We start from the raw sequence: 27,461 nt of genomic DNA on the forward strand, positions 1-27,461 counted from the left end.
GTCCATAATGAAGACGCATTGACTTGTAAGTATACATATTGTCCATAATGAAGACTCATTGACTTGTAAGTATACATATTGTCCATAATGAAGACTCATTGACTTGTAAGTATACATATTGTCCATAATGAAGACTCATAAGTATACATATTGTCCATAATGAAGACTCATTGACTTGTTAGTATACATATTGCTCATAATGAAGACTCATTGACTTGTAAGTATACATATTGTCCATAATGAAGACTCATTGACTTGTTAGTACCGTAATTCACCTAAGAGTTCGGACACTCTAAATATTCGGACACCCATAATTATTTTCCAAAATAATTTATTTTGCGTACCTAATTTTCGGACACCCAAAGGACATCAATCATAACTTTCACAGTTACCAAGTTTCACAGACGAAGATTATTGATTTTTATCTTTACAATGCAGGCTAGATTACCTAACCGTATACACCACTGTGACAAATTAATTAGTTACTACCCATCCTAAACGATTTATTGCCTGTGTGGTATATTTATTAGAGGATTAAAGAAACAACAAGGGCAATTAAGAAAACATAGACATGACATGTTTGTAAAACGATCTGCCAATAAACTTTTAAACTTGTACCACACTTATAGACTGTAAGAATCAATAATTGTACAGTTATACATTAATCCTGCATAGCAATGTCCATGCTATCCACGAGATCCTCGTGGGTATAACTGTAAGTTATGTGACGTCACACAGTGTGACTCTTTGATCTGAAGCCGATAGAATGTGTTTATTCAGTTCAATTCATGTATAAAATGGTGTTTTAATTGACTTGATGAAGGATTTACACTTATAGGCGTAATAAATAGGTTTATGACCATTGATTACTACGGATAAATTAATAAGTGGTAAAATGCAAACATGAAGAAAAAAGGCAGGTTAAACAAACATGTAAATAAAATGTAAAAATGGTAATTTTCTATGTTTTCGGACAGCGAAAAAAATAATTTATCTAAGGTGTCCGAACTCTTAGGTGAATTACGGTATATTGTCCATAATGAAGACGCATTGACTTGTAAGTATACATATTGTCCATAATGAAGACTCATTGACTTGTTAGTATACATATTGTTCATAATGAAGCCTCATTGACTTGTTAGTATACATATTGTCCATAATGAAGACTCATTGACTTGTTAGTATACATATTGTCCATAATAAAGACTCATTGACTTGTTAGTATACATATTGTCCATAATGAAGACTCATTGACTTGTTAGTATACATATTGTCCATAATGAAGACTCATTGACTTGTAAGTATACATATTGTCCATAATGAAGACTCATTGACTTGTTAGTATACATATTGTCCATAATGAAGACTCATTGACTTGTTAGTATACATATTGTCCATAATGAAGACTCATTGACTTGTTAGTATACATATTGTCCATAATGAAGACTCATTGACTTGTTAGTATACATATTGTCCATAATGAAGACTCATTGACTTGTAAGTATACATATTGTCCATAATGAAGACGCATTGACTTGTTAGTATACATATTGTCCATAATGAAGACGCATTGACTTGTAAGTATACATATTGTTCATAATGAAGACTCATTGACTTGTAAGTATACATATTGTTCATAATGAAGACTCATTGACTTGTAAGTATACATATTGTTCATAATGAAGACTCATTGACTTGTAAGTATACATATTGTTCATAATGAAGACTCATTGACTTGTTAGTATACATATTGTTCATTATGTAGGAATTGTCTCAATATCTAACAAAGAGGGGATGATCGAAAAAATACTAATTATGCATCATTTTAGTGAATAAATATTGACCTGACCAAAGAAATAACCAGTTTCAAACAACTGAATTATAATGACTGGTTACTGATACAAGGTTTAAGTCGCACCTCATCCACATCCTCCTCATCCTCACTGACGCTGACCCGGCGTTTCTTCTTGGAGCGGGCGTTGTCCTCACTGTCATCATCATCACTTTCTATCACATTGCGCTTCTTCTTGGGGCTGCTCATCTCATCTTCAGAGCCCTGGTTATCCGCAACCTGCATGTCCAAACAAGGTTATATCAAAGCATTTATCAGAAAGATATTGTTAAATTTTAAACTTGTAGAGCCAACATGTACTGAACTCCCATATAAACTCTTTTCGCCCAAAACAAGAGTATCAGTTACATTGTAATTCAGATGTCACATGAGGGTGTACAGGGGGTTCTAACAGCTGATAATTGTCAATCCTGAAAAATTGCTGGGGTTCTGTTTGCGTATGAGGGATTCATGCCCAAAGCAGGGTCCAGGGGCTGAGACCCCTTTTAAAGTTTTGTTTGTAAGTCATTAATATTCATTTCATGATACTTCCTCCTGTTATTGATGCAAATCGTTCACCAAACAAACAAACATTCTTTACATCTCTACAGAAGTCTGAAGTGATTTCAGGATAAATCCTGAACATAAGGAGATAACATAAGAGCCCCTCAGTGTATTACCTCACTCTCTGGGTCGGATCCAGCTCCACCACTCTCTGCATCGGAGTACACACTCCCTTCACTGTCAGACATGATTTTCAAACTTCAGCTGAAAACAGATTTAGGCAGTATTAACTATTGGACAATTTATTACTTAGATATAATACAAAATAATTAACAAATTAGTAAGTGGGATATTCAATATGTCCCAATCTTGAGCAAATTTGGGTTCAAACATGAATCAATAACTGAAAAATTTATAAAATATTTAATAACTTTATTCAGTGTCAATATGAGAATTGATTGATGTGCCACTATTTAAAGATTCAGTCTTACTCCGAATCAACAGTAACCATAAATAAGTTGGAAAAATATGGATGAATTAAACTGGGTGCCAAGGTAATACACTGAGCTAGTATTTATGGTGTACATCATATTTTTTAAATAATATTTCCATTTCCCTCATCTTTTCTGTAGAGAAATAATGACTTTAATTTTGATAAAAAAAAAAACTGTTGGGAGTTATGGCAGTGTTATTTCATCCTGCACTCCGATTGGACAATGTCACATGATTCCTCACCATGGCTTTGCAATTGACTATCAGAAATCAAGAAGGCCAATTTAAGTTGAAGTTCTATACATGAATACAACAACAAAACATTCTGTCTAAACACAAACTCCTCATGCCTCCCGACTCTGGCGATCTCATCATCCTTAAAGGAATACAGCAAATACATGCATGCGCGTGGAAATGACGTAAGCTGGTGTGAAGGTGTTGAAGCTCGCAATATTGTCATAATATAAAAGAATTAAGATGTATTTTTCCTATTTGATGTCATAGTCTCCTATCTGAAGGACTGACTGTTCAATGTATTACTTGATAGCATTTTATTATTGTTATTTGTGTACGATAGCATATTCACTTGATCCCCGCTTTTTATGTACAAGGTCAGCAGACCCCAGGGAGGCAGGGTTTTACACATTTCACTAGGTTAGTCACCGGTGTCAATATAATCATTACTACTAACTACCATGTGAAATTGTTTCGTAAAAAAAATTCCGAAGAATACCACCAATATATGAAAAACATCAGTTTAATAGTTGGACTATACAGCAGATAAGTTTAGCTAAGAATGCAGGAAATCGCACCATTTGCACTACAATTATAAAAAAAATCTCGACATTCGGAGGGGACATCCCTCCCAAACCTACCCCATTACTAAGTCCCGACAAGCCTTTGGAAAATCCTGGCTGAAACCCTGCCACACTGTACTTCTGTATTCTAGGACAGGTCTAATCATGCCTTTATAAGCTTGAAGTTTAACATCTAGTGAGCATGTGTGTAAATTTTGTTATTCAAGGGACGGTTCTGTATCCTTTAATACACAATTCTTCAGTATGTATATTCCGGGTAAGATCATTCGTTATGTGTACTTTGAGATATTTCAGTGATTCTAACAGTTCTAGCGATATACAGATGAGCGCATATTGGTATTGAGTAAAAAAAAAAAAAATCAAGATCAGTCATAATGTTACACTTGACTGGTTGAAATGTAAGTCCCAGCTGTGTGGCCTATTTGCCTTGTTTTGATAACCTTTTGTAGTTTTAAACAATCATCTGTAATTACACTTCTTGATAGCCAACACAATCATCCACCAGATTTCATCTCTTATTTAATCTCTTCTGAATTAGCTGATATGTCATTTATATGGACTAACAAGACGGCAACGCCGCATTAAAGCCGATTTTTTTTTTGATGATGCAAGTTTGCAAACCTAATATTTGAGCTAGTATTTTTAACCCAAAAGACCCATATTTATACTTATCAGAGATATCGTTCATACAAATATTAACCTGATCAACAGAAACTATTCCATTTGTGTGAGGAAAAAATGAACATTTTATAAATACATCAGCTTTTCCAATAAGATCTGTCCCAAAGACCTAGTTTTTGACCCTAGACAACACACTTTATCATCTAAGATATTTTTAAAGTTAATAAAAAAATATTTTTTTGTAAAATATGGGTAGATATGAAATTCATGATTGGGATGTGTGTTTATAAAATAGCAATTTAATAAAATAGCAATTTAATTTAGTTGTTGACTGGTATTGATAGGTTTGGTAAGCATTGTGTAGGCATGTTTACCGGTATATGAAATGGTTAACCTAAAATGATAATGGTAAACACTTAGTAGGCAATCCAGACAGCTTTGTGGTCAGTCCAGAAGGTTTCCATGACATCTGTTTTGTGAGGCATATCTGAGACATATATATGGTCCAAGCCAGAGTGGTAGTCTGTAGTTTCACTGTGGTGCTGACAGGTCAATGGTGTGTGTGTGCCAGTGTGAAAGCATGTGTGCGCGTGTGTGTATGTATGTAAAGTAACCAAATGTCATGAAAATTGAAAAAAAAATCAATATCTTGCAGGAAAAAAACTGTAATTTTTTATTATACTTTAATGTAACCAAGATATCCTGGAGAATTTTTTTTGTAAAAGTTCCATGAAAATTTGAGAATTTTTTTAAATAAATGACATTGGGAAAATATTTCCTAAGATTTAACCTATTTTTTTTTTATCTGAGGTGACCCATATTCACAAATGTTTAAGACAACAAGTAGACAAATATTCTGAGCAAGTTTCATAAAGATTTGACAAAAATTAATGAATTTTTATGGCCTTGGAATTATTGCTCCTAAGGCAGTAACTCTGTAATTAGCTGAAATAGAATTGCAATTCCTGTACACTGCACTCCCTCTCATTATGATCTATCACTGTATGAAGTTTTATTAAATTCCATCCAATAGTTTTCAAGTAATGCTCCGGACAAAAAAAAAGAAACAAAGGACAGTAACTCTGTAATTAGCTGAAATAGAATTGCAGTTCCTGTACACTGCACTCCCTCTCATTATGATCTATCACTGTATGAAGTTTTATTAAATTCCATCTAATAGTTTTCAAGTTATGCTCCAGACAAGAAAAAAGAACAACAGGCACTTACTATGTAATTAGCTGAAATAGAATTGCGGTTCCTGTACACTGCACTCCCTCTCATTATGATCTATCACTGTATGAAGTTTTATTAAATACCATCCAATAACTTTTAAGTTATGCTCCGGACAAGAAAAAAGTAACGAAGGGCAGTAACTCTGTAATAAGCTAAAATAGAGTTATGGTTCTTATGCACTTCACTTCCTCTCATTGTGCTTTCTCTCAAGTTTTTATAAATTCCATCTAGTAGTTTGCAAGTTAATGTCTGGAAAAAAAAACTGACAGCAAAAAACAAATAAAGGGCAATAACTCAGTAGTAATTAGATTAGGTAGAGTTATGGTTCTTGAGCACTGCACTTCCTCTCACTGTGCTTTACCATTGTATGAAGTTCCGATGAATTCCAACCAGAACTTTTCAAGTTATACTCCAGACAAAAAAGTAACAAAGGGCAATAACTCAGTAGTAAGCAAGAATAGAGTTATGGTTATTGTACACTGCACTTCCCCTCACTGTGCTTTACCAGTGTATGAACTTCCAATGAATTCCAACCAGTACTTTTCAAGTTATACTCCGGACAAAAAAAAGTAACAAGGGGCAATAACTCAGTAATAAGCAAGAATAGAGTTATGGTTATTGTACACTGCACTTCCTCTCACTGTGCTTTACCAGTGTATGAACTTCCAATGAATTCCAACCAGTACTTTTCAAGTTACACTTCGGACAAAAAAAGAAACAAGGGGCAATAACTCAGTAATAAGCAAGAATAGAGTTATGGTTATTGTACACTGCACTTCCTCTCACTGTGCTTTACCAGTGTATGAACTTCCAATGAATTCCATCCAGTACTTTTCAAGTTATACTCCGGACAAAAAAAGTAACAAGGGGCAATAACTCAGTAATAAGCAAGAATAGAGTTATGGTTATTGTACACTTCACTTCCTCTCATAATGCTCTACCATTGTATGAAGTTTGATTACCATTGGATAAAAACTCTTGATTTTATTACATAAAATGAAAACTTAAACGCAAAATTGTTAACCCTTAAGCTGCTGATGACGATTTTAAAGGCTTTGCAAACAGCTTGGAACCAGACCAGATGCCGAGTAACTCGGCGCCTGGTCAGGTTCCAAGCTGTTTGCCACTCAGTCAATATATCCCAAAAGTTTTAAGTAAATTGAAAGAAATTTAGAATAAACCAGACGACATTTTTGAGCAGACGACAATTTACCCAGCATGCAAAGGGTTAACGACTGCCCGCCCTGTTTTCGCCATTCTATAACCCGTAATTTTTTGGTCAGAGAACACTTCCATGCGGAAAACATGACTGCATTGTTGAGGCAAAAAAAAAGGACCTGTGTTACCGGTAACCCGACCGACCCTATTTTTTCCTCGCCGAACCTATTTTTTTTAGGCATAAAACTAAACAAAAGGCCCATAGGGGCCTATGCTCTACTGGCATGGTTCTTGTGGTCATTTTCAATCCAGAGCATGTATGTATGGGTAAAAGGCAACAAACATATAGTTCACGTTTTGTGTTTTGGTTACCTGAAAACGTTACACATTCAACATCTGAGGACAGAAAGTGTTGTAAGCAGATTAGTTGCATGAACTATTTTAATGTGCCAAGTAAAGGTCATCACAGTCAGGAGACACATTTTGCTGTCTTTAAAATGAAAATATTTAGGATATAGTTTGCGGTGTTATTTATCCATGTCCAAAATAGAACTTACTTTTTTTTACATTAGGCTTTGCATATATCATGCAGGCTTCTTATGATTAGGCTTTGCGAATTCATGCAGGCTTAACTGCGAGGTTCACATTTCATTAATCGTTACATTAATTTATCTGCAGTTATCAATGTTTATTTATTTCGCATAATTTAAGTCCCATCAACTGAAATCCAAACAAAAACCTGCGGAAGTTACAACAACACATTTATGGAAAGTGTCGGCTGCAGATCAAACGTAAGAATTTGTGACATCAGAACATGAGCGGTAATAAGATCAAAGGCACATAGCTATGGTTTGTGTTTAAATCGGTCGGTCGGATACCGTATAATACCACTTGATTGCCAGGATTTTGTCTAGGCTGGTAAGAAAATACCATACGATCGAAAAAATATAATAATTAATTTAATCGTCGTCTGGGAATCTTAAAACAATGACCGAAATGTTTGAATTCAATACTAATATGAATGAAACTTTGATTGTTTTGAGAATAATGATAAATTATAAATAATAAAATAAGATACGCAAAATAAATCCATATCCGCGTTTACTTGTTCTATTATTAACCTACCTCCACATAAGAGAGCTCACAGTTGACAAGAAAATCAGCAATTTTCTTCAAGCAAATTAACAAATTTAGTTGATAAATATGACTGTTTAGCCAGAACATCATCATAGACTTGTAGAAATTGAAGTGCTAGATTTGTTCTAAAAACCGATCGCGTCTTATAAAGGAGTATTGTATACAAAAAACACCAAACTTCATGGGCAAAATTGGCAGGAAAATAGGTAAAGGTAGTTGAAGGTAAGGAAATGATTTCAGACATTAAACAATGCTATTTGTTTTTGACTTTTTGTTATTTATGGAAAGCTTAGATATAATATAATTGATTTGATGCAACGGAGTTTTAATTCTAATTCTATTGCTGTTATGAGCTGCATGTTTTAACTGTTTTAATTCTCACGAGAATTGGGATATTGGCCCTATATAAAAACAATAAAATAAAAATATTCGAAACATATTTATTTTACTCAAAACTAACAGTTCAAACATTGAATAAAACATTGTAAAAAAATCTTGAACAACATTTAACAAACTTTTTTTTTATGAAACATGGAAATTACAACATAGACTTGACCCTTTTTTCGTCTAGTAATGTACGCTACATTATCCTTGTCTTACAAAGATAGTCCTAATTGTATCTAAAGCACTTATTTTCAGATAATTAATAGATTTAAACAGCGAAAGGTATTTTAATTCTTGAAATCAGACTAGATAGTTAACTGTATACATCCATTTTATGTCAATTTAGGATTAGACTTAGTATGTATATAAAATGTATTTGGTAAAAATATAAAAATATTCTTGATTCTTATTTTGTTTGAATACATATATATACTTTTGACAAAGGTAATTTATTTTTTATAAATACCCTCTTAAAAAGACAGTGTATGTTTAATAATTGAAGATAGTAACATTTGAATACTTAAATGTAAATATCTTAAACCATATTGAAATGGTTTGATGCACACCCGTATTGTATCGGACATTACATAATTTTTGTAGGGAAAACTATAAGGGTAATCGTATAAAGAAATCACAATTTATCCATTTAAACACACATTTCTGTTGTTAAATCAATGTTTTGCAACTATGTAGATAAGAATTTTAATTATGATAGCTTTTGGATAATGAAACAACCATGCCATTACAAAAATAAACATACATTGCATATGTGCCCTTGTCTAATTCAAACTATATAAGTAACATTTTTGCTTTAAACATCAACACAAATAAATCAACAATAATAACAATACCAAAAACAAAAGATATCAATATGAAAACAACAAGAAAATCTCTATATTTTGCATGTATCGAACATTACACATCTCACAGATTAAGTGAACTGGTAAATTTCTCTGCGTAAATATATATCTAAACAGATGTCATTGTCTTATGTTTTATGTCAATTTACTATCTTGACATATTTGTATGTGAATAATGTAAATATACAGTACAAATCGCTTGATTACACTCCATTGTATCGAACATTACTTAATTTTGATTCGTTAGTTTGCTGGTCAAGAAAACGGTGTACCACTCATGTGACCTATATTCTATTTGCGTATAACTGTGTGCATTTATCATGATCGGAGTCAGCCAGTTTTAACATTCTTCATGTTTTACCTGTCCCTATAGGAGCTTGGATTACACTCAATACATCACCCTTTCCAATCCATATCTTGTCGGTTCGCCTCGGCCACTGATAGAGCTCCTTTTTCCTGACCATGAAGGAAATCTCAATCTCGTCATCTTCCTTATCGATGTCTACTACCTTCCCGACATACCATCCGGTCTCATACATGGCAGCAACGTAATCGTCAACGCTGATATCTATATGTGTTCCCACATGTTGTTTGGGTTCTGTTTGATTTTCAAACAATACAGTTTCAACGGCTACTGTTGCCACATGTTGTTCAGGTTCTGTGTGATTTTCGATCAATGCAGTTTCAACCGCTACTGGATTCCGCTTATGGTCAACACCATATTCTGGTGTTTGGTGCACAGACAACTGCTTCTAGATATGAATGCGGATAATTGTATGTGTTTGGGTCTTATTCTACAAAATGTTGCGAACGATATATTCTGTCCTGGATTTTCAGATAGGAATTTTTCATAAAGATTCTGGAGATAATCTGTAAGAACCCTTGCTTGTTTGACTGCACCATCCTGTTTTACTGTGTCCTTTTTTTCCAGGTTGCATGAGGCTGTTGTCGTCGCGCTCAAGGAATTGGATTATATTTTTCTCCAACTTTCTGGCTGTCTTGAAGCTTTCTTTGTTTGTACCTACGTCATCAGCCGAGTACTTGGTGGCAGTGTTTTTGTTCAGTCCAAGTTTTTTACAAAGTGTGAAGCGACATTTATACTTTTTGATAATTTTACCGGCAATAAGTTTGTGGAGTCTCCTAATAGTTGCCTTGTTGTATTCCTTTGCCTTTGCTTGCAGCTGAGCAGCTACTACATTTCCAAAAACAATCTCTTTTCTGACCTTATTCTTCTGAATAGTAGTAAGTCCAACTCGATTCATCAGCTTCTCTGTGCTGCTTCTTTGGGTTTTTGGAGAATCTTGAAGTCTTTTGGTCATTTTTTGTCATTGCCGCTGTTCAGTTTTTAACTTTCTTGTTAGATTTAAGTGAGCCATTTTCAGTTCTTTCAGTTGTTGGTTAGCGCGTTTTAACTCCTGTGTTACTCGGTTCCTTGGCCCGACTGCTCTGTTTGGAAATTGCATCGCAACAACAAGATTCTCGCTATTTTCAGCTGACCCACCTACACTGTCATACCCACTTGTGTTTAATGATTCGCTTTGAGCAGTCCTGTCCCTTTCTAGTGCTATCTGCTTTTTCTTCTGGCGACAGCGTTTTACGGCCTTGCGTACTTTATATCGTCTTACAGCTCGTTCGGCTGTGCTAAGTGCAGCAGAGGGGACATAGTTCTTTCGACCCCTTTCTCGTTCTTTTCTTAGATATGTCTCATCATCCGTTTCTTTAAGCCTTTTTCTGTAATCTTTACAGATTTCCGAACGCGATTTAACCATTTTTACCTGAAATATAGACGATTTACATTATCGTTTACAATGAAATGTTCGATACATTAAAATGTAATGTTCGAGACTGAGTTTTACAATGAAGGCACCTAGACATACGCTAATTAAAGTTATGAAATGCAAGACCAATGCTTGGTGTTTAGCAAAATTGTATTTAATTGCTTTAAGAATCTCCCCTTTTGAGTTATGTAATAAAACAAATATAAGAGCAGGACACCGCTGTTTTATGACTTATACAGTATATTGTTTGATACTTGGATTTTATATACAAAATAGTTACTGATTGTCAAACTATTGGATAAATCATTAAAAAGGGAGGGAATGTTATTTAATGTAATAAATATCACGAAATAACCAACATTTAAAGCGTTTCTAAGAATATATAAGTTTGTCATGTTCGATACCAAATATCGCTTACATTAGACACCATACAAAACATGTATTTAATCATATATATTCATGGTTTATATTTTCACGACCTACCCATTTAATATGGTTATAAGATTCTAAAATACAAAAATATATATGCCTGTATGTTACTTCGCAAAAAAACAAAAGAATTTACTCACCAAATCGAGTTTATTTGTGTTGCCAAAACATCGCAAAAATGGCTGCCAGAGGAAATTTTCAAACGATAAACACATTCTAGGAACAGGAGTATGACATCACATCTGATGACGTCATTATTATGTGTTTCTGTTGTCTTTTAATTGCATTTTAATTAGTACAGTATTGAACATTACAATCGCGTACATTACAAACTATTGTAATCGGCTCGGAAAATCAACGTTATTTAGTTTTCAATTTAGCAAATATTGCCATCGTACAGCCATCCAACGTGCTTGTTTATGAAATTTAAACAACATCCAACATTTACCAATAGCATAGAGAAAAATGAATCGTGAACATTACATACCGTTTTTGTTACTGCTAATTTGTTCAACAGACTTCAGTGTAAGCCATTATTGTGATTTAATATTTGTCATAATGTTTCATTGTTCTTTATTTTGTTATATCATATCATTTTACTATATTTTGTGAAGAAATTCGTAAGTCTATTGTGTTCATATAATGAACTGTGCGATAAATAAACTAACTGATCGCGGACATTACAATGCAATTTGAAATTTTGTGACATTATGTTTTGGCGTTTTTTAAAAAAATATTTGATCACTTTCTTTAAGATCTTTGGTTCTGTTTGTAAGATGTTAATATTCGCAACAAAGATAGATATGTTTATAAAATGTCCAATGGTATGTCTATATATATTCTTTAAATCAAGCAAAGTAAAAAGCGACAGTCTGGTACATTACATTTCGCAGAGTAACGCATGAATTAATATTGAGTCAATTTTATTCATCCGATGTGGTGGTTGGATCCTGTATAGTTATTATGTTTAAAAATTATTAACTATTACATGCACTTAGGTCACATAGTGTACGGCGACATGAATTTCCCAATTCTCATGAGAACGAGTGTTACCGTTTTCATGACGAAGTGTGTTTGGGAGAGTTTCTTCTCGTCAATTAGTATATATAGATTTTTAGATTTTATAGAATGTTGAAATATTGTTGACAAATCATGATTAATAGTTGCATTGTGTCCCATGACGTGATAAGCAGCCCATAAAATGTTGTATTTTTTTCATTTTCAAGATCAAGACTGATTTTACCCAGCTGAGGCCACAGGCAACTATTAAGGTAAGTCAGGGGCAGCTGTTGGGATCTGTATCATACATTCAAGTCTTTGTGCTATCGAAAACAAATGTTGAGGTCTGAATACACTAGAGTTGTTCTTAATGGTAACATGAAGTATTGTTTAAAGGAAGTGGCTATCTTGTTAACGATATTAACAAAATGAAAGTAAATTGTGTAATTAATCGATATACCTACAAAATAAGGCAGAATTTGTTACGATTTTTCAGAAAACTTTGACCGGAAGTTCTAATTAAATACTTCGGATTACTTCGCATTGGATTTATTTGTTAACCGTTCAGAATGTATTTACCGTACACGATCGTACAGTATTGCAGTACAAACACAGCGGAGTGGTCGCTTGGCACAGGGTGTGTGGGGAACGGAGTGTAGAACAGGATAGAAATAGACTTTAGTGGCGTAAGACAGCGAGTGATTTCCCATTGCAGGATTTTGGCAGACCGGCCGGTGACGGTTCATCTGGCTACATTCCTATAGCCTATTTCCACTGATTGGGATGCCGCGACAGTGTCTATTTAGTCGCAAAAAGGTTTGACAAGTATCTTCTAAGGATTTAACGTTTTATCCTGTTACCAAAACATGTGTTCGTCGTTGTTTATTGAGGTCATATGACGTCCAATAAATTAAAATCAGAGTTGACGTTAAAATCGCTCTTTTACAGAGATTGAGTGTGCAAGTGTGTGTGCATGTGTGCGTGTGTGTGTGCGTGCGTGTGTGTGTGCTCTATCCCAATCACTTTCAAAGCTTTCCAAAGCGATCAACAATATACATTACAATTTAAAACTATTAACCATTCCTTAAATATTACTAGTAATCATGCGTGCGTGTGTGTGTGCTCTATCCTAATCACTATCAAAGCTTCCCATAGCAATGAACCATGTATACATTACAATTAAGAACTATTTTCAATTCTTTCCTTAAAAATTACCAGTAATCATAAACAAAGCTCTAAACAGAGATCGAATCTGGAACCTTCTTCATATATCATTGCAGGACAGAACAATAGACTACCCAATCGACCAATGTCGGTCAAAAGCTATTCATAGCTTATGTTAAACTGTTGATGATAGTACCCGACAATAAATAAATATTGACTTGACTTGACTTGACTTGACCACCATGCAGTGTTCAGTCATATATCGCAACGACAAAACATGGCTGGCCGTCACTACCACTGTCCGTCAACTAAAAAAGACCCCCCCCCCCCCGCCCCGAAAATGCTTAGACCAACGCTAAGAAGGCCTCAAACTAACCCTGAACATGTGCAAGAATGAATTTTAGCGACATATGTTGACAATCGTTTACCGAGTGTCGTATGTTTTGTCCGACCATCAACAGTCGGCAACTTGGCAATGGATCGGAGTTATTCCGATAACAACTCAGAGTTGCATTTGACACCATATCTATATGGGGAGGGGGATCATCGCTATGGTGTACGAAAATGAGATCATATTAAACATGACTTATAGGATTTTTGGTGAGCGGTACGGCGCATCGGCTAGCCAGCAATGACCGAGACCAGTTCGACAGCTGACGCCAGACTTCGTCGAATTTTGAAATTGATTGTATTGATGCAGGCCTCAGAATAGTACGTCTACCTCCAGCCGATCCAAATGCCCCGAGAATCTCTTGCCGGCCACGTGTAACATTCATAATGGTATATTAGGTGTGTTTTTTATAATTCATTTTGTTGGTGTATATACGGACTTATAAACCATACTTATTAAGGTCCGTGAAAATATGAAGTCGATTAGAAGGAACAATAAATGATCGCCGTTATAAAAAAGATCCATGCAGTGTTGTCCCCCTTCCAACTGCACACAGGTTGGAAGGACAGTAAGAGGTAGTCACTGTGTAAAGCTGTCGAGGCCGTCATAGCGATTAGATTAGTTTCCCTTGATATTCGTGATTAGACTGGCAGCCCATCATTCGCATGTTAAGTAGTTTAATCACTAAGCATAAATAATTGTATTGGATTTCACAAGAGTGTTGAATAAGTGGTAGTAAAGTTTAACCATTGAATTATTATTACCAAACTTGAACTACTGACAGCACCCTTTACGTACATAGCTCGCGATTGTTTTATCCAAAAAAAAATCAATGCCGTGAAATATTTGATAATCGGTTTCAATGGTGAAAAATATTCGTCGGAGTAATATTAAAAAATATGGCGTACCATATTTGCTATTTAGAGGCTCATAATTGACAAGTATTACCCTTTTAAAGCCTTTTCGTACCAGGCAACGCCCTTTTTGTTTTGTCCCGAAAGATTACTTAGCCTGGAGAGTGTTAACCCCATACTACAGCACTAACACAATTATGTCGAATGCAACGACAGAACAAAGATTGTAAACAGATTCCAATAACTCACTGTTAAAAACAGCGATAAATTTTGTTCCTTATTCAAGACCAAAAATATCTGGTTTGCACGAAATCATTTTCCGGTTAAATTTATGAAAACATTTAATATATTCTTGTTCTTCGAGAGGGAAATGTCAGTTCCTTCCATTATTAACAAAAATAATTCGCATGTTTTGACCCAGATTCCTTAGGTCCCTTACATACACAACAAATATTTAAATAATAACTGGAAGTAGGGTCCCAAATAATAATAATAATAATTACAATTACAATGACAACCATACTTATAAAAATAATAACCTGTTTAAATAATACAAATATATATTTAATTTATACATATCAGCGATAATAATAAAATGTATTAATAGATCAATCCCTCTTTCCACGGCCCTCTGTTTCCCCCCACTTTGCACACAATGGTTTGAGAAAACGTTCTGCAGTGGACTATCATTTATCGATCGAGCATAACCTGCAGGGCTGTGTGAATACATTACCGGGGGTATAGAGCCAAAAAATGAGATACTGTCTATAAGATACTACGAACTCAGCTGAAAATTGTTATTTTCAATATTAATTATTATGATATTGTATTTTCAAATTGATTTAGTTAAATGATATAAAGATTTTTATTAAGAAATGTAATTAAGGCATTAATAATTTTAATACGAACTGAGCAGTGCAGAATTCCCTGTTAAAGGACATCAAAGGATTCGTTAAACTATGGAGAAAGATGGAGTAAATACCAATCATAAATACCTCATCTGAGAAGATCAAACTCTTACATTCCATTGAGTAAAGTATACAGTGTGTATAAACCCACCACATAGGTTAGTATGCTACGATACGTACCCTGGGCATAGAACAAATGTGCATTATTTTGCCACTTAAAGGAGATAATTTATACATAATGGAAGCGGTGTAAGAATATATATATTATCTGTGTGTGTTTCGCTGGTGTGCATGCGTAAGAAATCAAATGTTTTTGGTTGTCTCCATATTTCAGTTCTGATTAAGTACAAACATGTCTCCGTTCAGCATTTTCATTTCTCGTTTGAAGTTGTAGTTTGACCTACTTTAAAAAAATGGATCGCGACGTTTGTATTTTGAGTTCATTAATATGAATTTGAAGCTTACGATGCTATTTGTTTTTACTAGTTTCACAAGAATGCAAAAATAAATGCAGGTATGTCCCCATCTTTTGTTAAGCCCTTGATTTTGTGTATAAGAAGTTCAATTTAATGCCCCTGTGACACCCCGTATGTTAAAAAAATGAAAATGTTATACCCCGTGGGAACCTCAACTTACACACCATGTACAATGGTCATACATGTCGAGCGTGATCTTCCTGTGAAAGAGGGACTCTTAAGGTAAATTTATCTGATTACACAAAGGAACTTATCAGCAAATGTTATCGATTTCCCCACAAGCGCCTCTTGACACTCCCGTCAAGGTTTTAACTGACGTCATCCGCTGATAAAATTACACCGCCATTTTGCGTGTTAGATCTAGAACTGTCTTGAGCCTGTTACACAGTTGAAATTTTGTGAGAAATGGACATGGAAAGGATTCGAAAAATACACTGATAAAAGTTCTTTCTGACACCATAGGCTTTACATTATATTCTGGAACTCTTTATTCATGGTACAAACCCATATTTCCGCTAAATACCCAGGTTTTTATCGATGTTCTTTAGATTCTCCAACAGTACTGTACAATAATCTGTATTATTTGTTACGACATTTCTCGTTTATCGAGTTTGTGAAAGTAAGACTATTTAAATAATATCCAAGATATTTAACTTTAATTAAAGGATTGTAATTATTTGTTATATTCGCTTTGTTAGATTGGATCAACCTGGCATTTTCATGAAACGATGGACATTTTGAATCTTGTAATCGTGTAACTGGCGTGCGCATGTAGCCATTTTGAATAATTTTATTTGAACTGATCAAGTTAAATAGTTCTAATGGAAATATGAATTATTTTTATTGAATGTGGATTGACGTTAGTCAACTGGGAAATTCTATAATTTTTTTTAATTCATTTAGGTCTGGCTTTGTCGCCACGTCACCATCTTTATCGTAGACACGTCACGTGATGGCATGTATATTATGTCTATTTATAGAACACAGGTGCGGCGCGTTCAAATTAAGGTAGACTGGGCGCCGGTTTCGAAAATGAAAAATTGACATCGCACATTAATCAATAATCATCGAAATTATGCAAGTAAAATATTATATCAACACATTAAGGAAATCTCTTAAGTTCTTTATCCAGGTAAGTTGAATGCAATAGTTCAATAGGCTTTTTTTAATTAATACACTTAGTTATTATCAGTAAATTTCAGTTTATAATATACCATCATTTCCTTAATACGTTAATAGCTGCATGACAGTTTAGTAAATTAATATTTAGGGACATTTCTATTAGAAAAAGGCACATGGTGTCAAACAAAACACCATCCTATTTGTCTTTCAATAATCACTTATTAAATTGGAAGATATTAATTATACAGTGAGTATTAATACAAGAAGTTTCATATATCAAAACTCAATGTCAACTGCACTTATATGCGAAACTTGGCAGACATCTTTACTTGTGTACTTGGTGAAAAAGCTTACAAAAACATTCAACAGTGAAAATGTGAAGGAAGGATTAACTTTTGGTGGAACCTGTTTGTGAAACTCTGTGAAACTAAAGGGACCTTACACATAACCAAAGAACAAAAACCCATGCCCTATCTCAAAGCATTGTATACCGTTCGTCTTAAAAATTCCATATATCTACCCATTACAGTATAGTAAAAGGGAAATAACCTCAATCAAAGCAATCAAATGTCTTGCGAATAGTTGATGGGAGGTAATTCCAGTGAAATTCATGCCACTGTCTGTACGATTTGTTTCCCTTCCATAAGAAAAATGCCAGGTTGATCCACTGCAAAAATTTCCAATAACCAATAATGTTTAAATTTAAATTATTGTGTATTTGTGAACCATTGAACTACTTGACAAACAGTAAAATGAAGGAGATGGAACCAAGTTGGGTTGAATATTATTTGATACCCAGCCCCCCCCCCCTTTCTGCCCCTTTTTTAAGAGCGAAATCATACCTGAAATATTGTGAGGGAAATAAATTTCCTTACAATTATATGAAAAGCTTTTAAATAGCATTTTAAAGCAGCTAATGCAGTCCAGTTTCCTTAATCACTGCTCCTGTGAATGTGCCAAAGCACTGACCGATATAACATCTTCATCAAGCAAAGCCTCAGCTGTGTTCAAAGCCGTCATTTGGCTGTGTTATATGATATTTAACCACAATTAGTGTAAAACACTAACTAAAAAGCATTTTTTCTCTTGGGCAGTTTGAATAACATCATTTATGATGACAGATGAAATGATCACTTTATATCTTTCATCTTTTCCCATTGTCGTAACTTGGTGGATATCAATGCATTTACTTATTTTCAAAAGTTAACGAAGAACTTCCCAACCTCAATGTCTCCTGGTCTTATTCCCCCTCCATTTTGCTAATATCTTAACTGGATAATTTTTAGCTCTCAAATGGGATGCTAGGGCCCCTGCCCAAAAGCCAAATGAATGCCCCAAGGTATTAACCAAGCCTGTTATATCCTTATAAATCAGGCGATTATTATCATTGGCAAAAGATTTACATTTTGCTCTTATTTCAGGTATTAAGTAAACACTGGTGTCTGGCTATGTAGAAGATGATAATGGAAAGTGAAGAAGATTTGAGCAACCAGGAACCCGAGCAGTTAGACACAGAAACTGTCACAGATATGGCCCCGCCAGAGGGTTCAGTGGCCCTTGAGCAAACTGAGCCTGGGGGTGTAAAGAGCAACGAAAAACCTCAGCTGTCCAATAATGGTAGGTGCATCACATTTATGGTGGAAAACGAGGTCATACAGTGATGGTCATATCATATTCTCAAATAATGTATCATCCTGGCAAATGTTCTATGCATTGAGTGATGCCAATATGATTTACCAACATTTTAAGATACATCCTACATTTAAGCTGAATTAATGTATTAATTTTTAAAGTTTTCATCATAACAAAAAATGTTGTAGATGGCAAGCCGGGTTACGATGATTCCCAGACAGGTGAAGATGATGGGGAGGTAGATGACACTGAGGTCGGTGAGGCTGAGGATGGAGAGATCCTTGAAGATGGTGAAATTGCCAGTGATCAGGACTGTGAAAACAATGATGGAGAAATTGGTATGATATTCTATTTAGAGTCAGAGTTTTTATTTGGAAAACATACATGTATACGCATACAGTTGTTAATTGTTTTAAGGTTTACATCAAAGTTTTATTGTGAGGTGTTTGTTGTTGCAAATTTACAGTCTTTATGTGTTTAATTTACTTGCAGTAGTCATAATGGCTATGTCTATACTTGCAGCAGAAGAAGAGGGAGAGGTGGAGGAGGATGACTCTGCTGGTGCGGAAAAACAGCACAGCCAAAATGAGCGCAAACACACACACTCCAAAAGAGAAAAACATTCTAAACACCATAGAAACTCTGATAGAGACAAGGACAGAGGTAAAGATGGCAAAAACAGAAAAAAACGACACAGAGAACATGTTGATTATGAAAACAAAAGTGGTGACGATTACGACAGTGAGTTGATCTCAGATTCAAAAAGACGTGAAAAAACTGATAGGAAAAAAGAACATTCTTCCCAGGATGACAAGAGAAGGCGAGGATCTAAGGAGACACGCCACCAAAGTGGGCGAGACCGAGACAGTCGTGAGAAGGATCGTGACAAAGGGCGTGATCGTGGACACGGTCGTCATGAGAGAGACAAAGATCGCGGAGACCGAAATGACAAGGACAGGAGAGATCTGGATAAACACAGCAGGGAGAGGGACAGAGATAGGTCCAAGAATTATGAGATTTTTGACAGTCCACCTGGCATGTACGATAGTCCGTCTGCCTCAGATGAAGAGTACTATAATGAAGAGTTCATGGAAGGAGATATGCTGGTATGAACTCATAGCAAAACATATTATTGTCATGCATAATAAAAACTATTAATCCCTATAAAAGTTAACATAAATCACCTTCTCCTAATCTCTAAGAAATTCTGAAAATTATAGATGGTCCTTTTAATGTTTGCTGATTATCTCAGAATTTATGTCAAAGAATGTGCTTGTAATATACAAATGTTACCGTTATATTGTAGTAGGTCAAAATAAACACTCAAGTGCATGCTTTTATCCAGATGCCAAAGAAGGGTAAGAAGCAGCAGCGTAAGCGTGACTTCCACAAGCGTAAACACCAGCGAGACAGGGACCATGATGATGAAGGGGATGAGGACCAGCCAGTGAAAAAGAAGCCCCTCCTACAGACACCCATGGAGGAAAGACCCATCTGTAAATTCTTCAAGGAAGGCAAATGTCAAAAGGTAGGATTGCATTGAATTTAAGGGTGATAACCAGACATGAAATAAATAAAATAGGAAATTACAATTCTTATAATTTGTAGGGTGAATGCCAGTTATTACAATAGTAAAGGTTATGGTAACTTCTGCCATTAACCTTACTAAGTATAAAAGTAAAAATGCAATGTTATTTGAAAATTGAGATTAGTACTGTCAAATTAAACAAAGACATTTCTTAATATTTTAATTTAGTATAATTTCTGTAACGCATATGCTTTCTTTCCATTTTTTATAATTTACATTTTACTTTATCTTCATGACATTGTTTAATGTAAACTGGTTGAGATTTGTCATGGTGTTCACTCATTTTGCTGCAAGTTCAATTATCTTTTTATCTAACCAGTTTGTGTTATTCAACACATTTTAAGCTGTTACATGGTAATGAGATATATGGAGCATTTGCCTCTTATGTAGCATATGTTCCCATATTAAGTTTGAGCACAATATGTTAATTACTTCACAAATGTTGAACAAAATGATCTAAAAATACTTGTATTTCCTACTAGATAGTTACTGACATTTATCATGTGCTATGCATTCACAGGGTCCGGAATGCCCGTTCAACCATGACTACCAGCCAAGCAAACGCCTGGAGCTGTGTAAATACTATGTGCAGTCATACTGTCGACGAGACGGGTGTGTGTTTATGCACGAGGAGTTTCCGTGCAAGTATTACCACACTGGATCAACATGTTACCAGGGCGACAACTGCAAATTCTCACATGACCCACTCACTGCAGAGATGGATATAGCGCTGCAAAATGTAAGTATATACATTTGGCAACATGTATAATATATTTGTGTTGTATCATGGCAATTATGATTGTTTAACTAATTTTATGGTAATTAAAATCGCACCGTCTGTCCATCTGGTTTTCACTGTCTGGGCTGTATCTTTGTCATGCAGGAAGCGGTTTTAAATTTACTTGACATATATGTGTAATAAGTGCATTGTCAATTGAACTGAATGGCACTTTTGGGGTATTTGTCAGTGCTTGTTAATTATCGTTATAAATTTTGACAGATTTTAATATTTTAAGTCATTTGAAATTTGAATGCTTTAAATCAAATACTTTTTCACTAATTTATTTTAAGTATGATTGTTATTGTTTAATGTATTAACCAGTAACATTATGAACGTTATTTAGACACAAAAAGTTTTTTTTTATTTAGTGCCTTAGAGATAAGGACCTATACTTTGATCCAGAGGAGGATTGGGGAGAAAAGAAAAGAAAGAAGAAAGGACTTCTTGGTAGGTATTGCTTTACTGCTGAACATGGAAATATGGGCTATTGTAGTCATTAATTTTACTGCTCAAGTTATAGGATAGTGTACAAAAATGTCAGATACTTAGATGATTCTAGTAATCATTTACTGCATCAAGGTTCCTTTTTGTACTCTGATATGATCATTTGTTGTAAAAAAACAATTATATTTCTAAAAGGAGTGAATAAAAACTATGTGAATAAAAAAGATCAGTTTCTTTTCAGTGAAAAATTGCTCAGTGTTGACAAAGTTTCATAAATTGGAAATATTTATTTTTAAGGTGATCAGCCAGCGATGTCACAGGAGCTAATATGTCAGAAGTTGGAGAAGATGAAGTCTATCCCGTCCATTTTCGACATTCAGACCCATGCCCCTGGGGAGAGCCCAAACAGACCCCCTAAAACAAGCATGGGACCCCCAACATCTATGGCTGGGTAAGTGGATATCTACATTTAGGATATGAAGGCAAGCACAGGACTCTTTCCTAGTATATTTATCACATTGATGCATTGTAATGATCTGAATCTGTTATCTTTGTGCAAAGCTATGTTTGAAATGCATTATAAAGTTCTGGTGTAAATCACACCTTAAAATGTTTAATCTGAATTTCCAGGAACATGGGAATGAGCATGTCCCCAAACATGAGGTTCAACGGTCCTCCAAACCGGCCTCCACCCTTTCTGGGCCCAGCACAAATGGATGGCCCACCACCGATGATGGGCCCACCAATGTCTGGCCCCGGTGGTCTGATGGGTCCAGGACCCCCACCGGGTATGGTGGGGCCAGGAATGCAGGGCCCACCAATGGGCCCTCCCCCACCAATGAACCAGGCAGCAGCCATTGTTGGAGCAATTCTGAGAGCGGCCCCCATGCTTCAGCAATACAGGGGCCCAAATGCTCAGGTACCCACAAGTATGGGCAACATGATGGGTCCTGGTATGAACATGGATGGTCAGAATATGATGGGGCAAAACTCTGGCATGCCCAATTCTATGGGTATGATGGGGCCAATGATGGGAATGATGAACCAAGGGCAAGAAGGGATGATGGAGGCTGACATGCAGGTAAACATGGACCAAGATGATGGCCAGGATCTCACAGGAGATGATCAACAGCAGGGTCAAGACAATCTACAGGGTCGGGCAGCAAATACCGGATCCAAGGACCCCAGGATGTCAACAAACGATCCCCGTCTTAACCGTGAATCTAGTCAAACTCCGGGGAAGTCCGATGAAAACTCCAGCAATCAAGGTATGTGTCTATCAATGATTTATAATTTAATTCATTTTTTTTTTATAAATGTAAATTGATACCTTCACAAAAACAGTTTAATGTAGAGAAAGTAAAATAACAAACTACATGTACAATATTTTAGCGAATAACCATATTTGTATCAGAATTTAATCTAAAATAAAACTGGGAGTTTATACATAAGAAATTTGTAAAATTTCAGATCATTAACCTCCATTGATAAGAAATTAGTTTTCATGGTTGATTAATAGAAAATCTTCAAGAATAAAAAATTGAATTTTGATTGATTGCATGTGATTTTCTGTGTGCAGGGGACAGAACTCCTACACAAGACTGGGAAACAGGAGAGGACAGCGAAATTGATGTTGAAATCCCAACCCACCTGCCTCCAAAACAGCGGGAAATGTTCCTCCGAATTGCACATCATACGAAAAAGATGAAGCTTGAACAGCAACAGCAGAAACAACAGCAAGAAGCTGGAAAATCTGACGAAAATCAAGACAATAAGGATGATGATGACGATAATAATAAGATGAAAAGTAAGTTGAAAGAAATGAGAAAGCATCAATTAAGATATCCTCTTAATATGAAGCAAAAACAAATTGTACTTACTCCATAAGATTTATAATGTTATTATAACTATCCAATACTTATTTATCATATCAAATTTATGCCAAAGTTGCTATGTACTTTACTATATATGGAAAAGAGTTTATAACAAATCAATATTAACACCTTTTGATTTATGCGGTGTGAATCAGTTATGGAATAACAGCTGTGAATATTTTAGTTGATGATGATAAGTGGTACTCGAGTGATGAGGATGATGACAAGCCAGCCCCACCCCATGATGACCCTGCCCCTCCTGCCCTGCCCCCTAATGCCCCACCAACATCAGACCCTCCACTACCACAGGGATCCTCATTCAATGTGATGCAGATGATCAATGCCATCAAGAGTAACCCAGCGCCAACCAACACAGCCTCAAAGAGGTAAGATGTCAAATAAATATCCCTTGTTGACTGCTATGTCAATGTTGAGGTTGAAAATAAACCTGCTCTAATTTTAATGGTAAAGGCTACCGATGTATACTAGAAAAGGTACAAATATGGTATTAAGTCATTACTATTTCTGTGCTTTATCAGTTATCACTTATCAGTTTCAAGCATGAGCTGGAATTTCTATATTCTGTGTAGTAATTTAAAAAAAATCTATCACTGACTTTTCATGAATGGTATTTAAACAAGTGTTTAATTTCTTTCAGACTGGATCCTAGAATGCAGCCTCGTCCACCAGCAAACATCCACTCACGGGAGGGTGACTGCCCTTGGCGTTTGTTGAGGGTGATGTATGTGAAGAACAGGATTCCAACAAACTTCGACATGCAAGATGACAAGTACAAGTTTGACCCTCGTGTTCAGAAGATACTCAAAATGCAAGAACTGGAAAGTGGCAAAGTTATTGATCACACAAAAATTGTTCTTCCACAAACAAAGGAGCCATATGTTAATCCGAATAATCCAAAACTTCCAGACCTGTTAGACCCAAATGTGTTCAAAGCAAAAGAATCTAGCATAAATAGGCATGAGTTGCCACCATTTGTCGAGCCAGCTCCAGGCAGTAAACAAGACTCAGAAATTAAGCCACCTCGGCCTGTTGATCCCAGGATGAAGCCTGCAGATCCCCGTGTTCAGAAAGCTAGCACGCCCCAAAGGCCGCTTGACCCAAGATTGAGTAGGCAAGATTCCAACAGTTCAACTAGTAATTTATCAGGATTACCTCCATATGACCCACGACTTGCCAGACAGAACAGTCAGACATCACAATCTAGGGGTTCAACTCCTCCCCTTGATCCTCGAATGATCAATAGACAGAGCTCTAGTGACCCTAGACTTACAAGAACAGATTCCAACAATCAGTTGCCCTCTTTAGACTTGTTAAAGCCTCCAGATCCACAGGTGTCTAAATTGATTGATGAAGAAATAGGTCAGCTGTCAAATTTGCAAAGACAATCCAGCCAGCCTGGAACAGCTGCTGAAAAAGAGACTAGTAGTGAATCACAGTCGCCAAAACCTAAGTTAGACTATAGGAATGATCCTCGATTCAAAAGGAAACATATTTCAGAATCAACTCTTTCACCTGACACTGTAGGAAAGCGTTATTCAGGACAGAGAAAATCTAGTACTGAGTATAGCTCTCCACTTGGAGGTGAGGTGGGAAATAAACAGGAGGAGTCTGGATACAACAGTTACAACAGACCACGCCCACCCAAACCAGCAGTGACCCAGGCTCCTCCTACTGTTCAGCCAGAGACAACAGTGTCCACTGCTGCTGATGTCAGCACACATGATATTCTGGACTCATTACAAATAATGCCACCCCCAGGTATGGCAGAACAACAGGGACCGGATAAAAATCTCAAAGACATCTTTAAAACCATTGATCCCACTGCATCTCCATTTTGCTAGTGAATATCCATTTTTTTTTTTTAAATAAAAGCATTCAGTAAACAGTTTGTAATGCTAGTATTACCGGGGACTCCTCAAAGGATTAATACATGTTTAGAAAGTGATTGAATGACTCAATGTACAGTGTACATTTGTTGTGATAAGCATATATATAGGAAATGATACTTGCATCAATAAGGATTTTCATAGAAAGCAACATTGTTATTAATATTTTTATGGACTTGTTCATCTAAATGATAATTTGATTTTAATTTGCATTTATAGATTAACCAGTCTTTCGTTTTGACACTTGGTTGTATTCATATTTTGTCTTTCTTTTCATATATGCCATATATTGATTGTCTTAATTTTACTATGATCTGTGGTTTAGCTCGAAACAAAATCTACTTACAGAATTGCTTGCTCAGGGCCATGGCATTTTATAACGTCTTGTATGATAGAGCCAGGCAGAGTTTACGTCCACATAGCATTGCTCATTGACTAAAAAACATGTATTATATTTTAGTGTATCATGTGCTATTTAAAGCAAACATTAGCAAGTTGTCATTTAGTGTGATAGATATGAAATCAAAGGAAATCATGGACTTCTAATTTAATAATCATTCATTATTTTCTCTGCTCACTATTTTCATTGTGTAAAGGACCTTTTGTTCATGCTCTGTGCCAAAGTAAGACTCTACGAGAGTTGAGATTTAATGACAAGATAATATGTACATGGGTTGTTGTGTTACAGCTTACCACTGTACTGCTTGTTCAATAAGAACTAGAAATTTATAGATCTGGTTCATGATTTTAAGTCATTGATTACTTTTACCCGGATATTGGTCTTGTAAATTGTTTTCTTCCCTTAAGTGATACAATGTACTTACTATTTGTAATTCTGTTTTTAAATCAAAACTTCATTCATCTTTTCAGTAATATATTTATTTATGATGCATACACAATGATCTGTTTTGACTTCATGATCAAATAAAAGGATCTACACAGGACACAATGTTCCTGTGGTATGACCCTATTGATTGCTTGTATATTGTGTTTATTAGAATGATGTTGTTGTGATAATGTATAATAATAAAAGTGCTTTTTGTTAATCAATGATAGAACAAGTATTGACTGGACTTGAAAATAACCTTGTCATTAAATTAGTGTTGATGATTTTAAAAAGTTTGTTAAAATAACTTTCAGTAGGTATCAGCCAAACAAAATGAATATGTTTTTAGCTTCTAAATTCTTAGTTAAAATATTGATATATGCCTACAGGCTCTCCGTTTGTGCTTGTATCTTGTATAGCAATACTCCATGTTATGTTTCACCCCTTCCATGCACAGCTGGTCAAATCGGCAGTGTTGGAGACAAAAAGAAATAAACCTTGAACAAAAATGTTGTAGTTTGTCATCTCAATATCTTCACCAGAGTTACTTGTTTACTGTTAAACTCAGATTTCAAGAGATTCTCTTTTTAAACAAACTTGATAGTTTGTTTAGACAGCGATGACTAAATAAACTAGAAATGTGTCCATAGGACACGGATGCCCCCACTTCGATTTTTTGTCACAGAAAATAAGCCATAATGATTATTCAGGATAATCTCAAGTCTTTTTTTGCAAATAAAGGGCCGTAACTCCTAAATGACAAAAGCGATTTCCATGGCTATCGAACTTGATCAAGATATTATGGTCACAATCATGTATGTAAAGTTTGGTGAGGATTGGACACAGACGTACGTACGGACAAGGGCAACCCTATATGCCGCCACTTTGTGGGGGCATAAAAACAACACTAGTACCATTTAAAGCTAGTGTAAACACGGAGGTATGGGTCAAACACAGTTTACAAACTGAAATGAAAGATCATAACTTGGGTCATAGCAGGGCTTCTAAAAACCGACAATTTACGGGTCTGGACCGATTTTCACTTGGCTAGTCAGATTTTAGTTACGGAATATAGTCATTGAAACCCTGCTCGCAGAGATCCAAAATTTACTTCGGAATTTGTGCTTTAATTTGGGAGTGGACAAACTCAATATCGGCCTTTTATCGCAGAAAAATCGTTAAGACAGTGTTAATGACGTGATCTTGTGCCTATGATAAAATTGATCTCAACATGCTTCATCATCTGATAT

The 27,461-nt window shown here is 35.4% G+C and overlaps 2 protein-coding genes across 7 annotated transcripts in view; one reads left to right on the forward strand and one right to left on the reverse strand.

Annotated features, from left to right (window-relative positions):
• The window catches only part of LOC128229921 (transcription elongation factor SPT5-like), a 33,572-nt gene extending 17,809 nt beyond the window's left edge, over positions 1-15,763 (reverse strand). The window contains exons 1-3 of one of the 3 annotated variants that reach the window (XM_052941829.1): positions 15,649-15,763; positions 2,512-2,599; positions 1,919-2,071 (exon numbers count right to left, since the gene is read on the reverse strand). In XM_052941829.1, coding sequence (XP_052797789.1) covers positions 1,919-2,071; positions 2,512-2,583 — 225 coding nt within the window. In that variant the 5' untranslated portion in view covers positions 2,584-2,599; positions 15,649-15,763. Of the gene's footprint in view, positions 1-1,918; positions 2,072-2,511; positions 2,600-12,704; positions 12,799-15,648 lie in introns of those variants that run through there. The other 2 variants (XM_052941827.1, XM_052941828.1) reach the window with 2 other exon arrangements.
• LOC128229919 (zinc finger CCCH domain-containing protein 4-like) lies at positions 15,398-26,714 on the forward strand. 4 transcript variants are annotated; one of them, XM_052941824.1, is made up of 12 exons: positions 15,398-15,719; positions 18,581-18,776; positions 18,980-19,129; positions 19,314-19,897; positions 20,137-20,319; positions 20,900-21,118; positions 21,529-21,607; positions 21,902-22,055; positions 22,235-22,872; positions 23,184-23,411; positions 23,663-23,864; positions 24,137-26,714. In XM_052941824.1, the coding sequence occupies exons 2-12, from the start codon at positions 18,617-18,619 to the stop codon at positions 25,338-25,340; spliced, it is 3,801 nt and encodes a 1,266-aa protein (XP_052797784.1). In that variant the 5' UTR covers positions 15,398-15,719; positions 18,581-18,616; the 3' UTR covers positions 25,341-26,714. The 4 variants fall into 4 exon arrangements, with proteins under 4 accessions (XP_052797784.1, XP_052797783.1, XP_052797786.1 ...); XM_052941823.1 differs by lacking the exon at positions 15,398-15,719 and adding an exon at positions 16,384-16,533; XM_052941826.1 differs by lacking the exon at positions 15,398-15,719 and adding an exon at positions 16,398-16,564.
• Positions 26,715-27,461: the final 747 nt, after the last annotated feature.

Source organism: Mya arenaria, chromosome 4, assembly GCF_026914265.1.
Source record: "Mya arenaria isolate MELC-2E11 chromosome 4, ASM2691426v1".
Lineage (NCBI taxonomy): Eukaryota > Metazoa > Mollusca > Bivalvia > Myida > Myidae > Mya > Mya arenaria.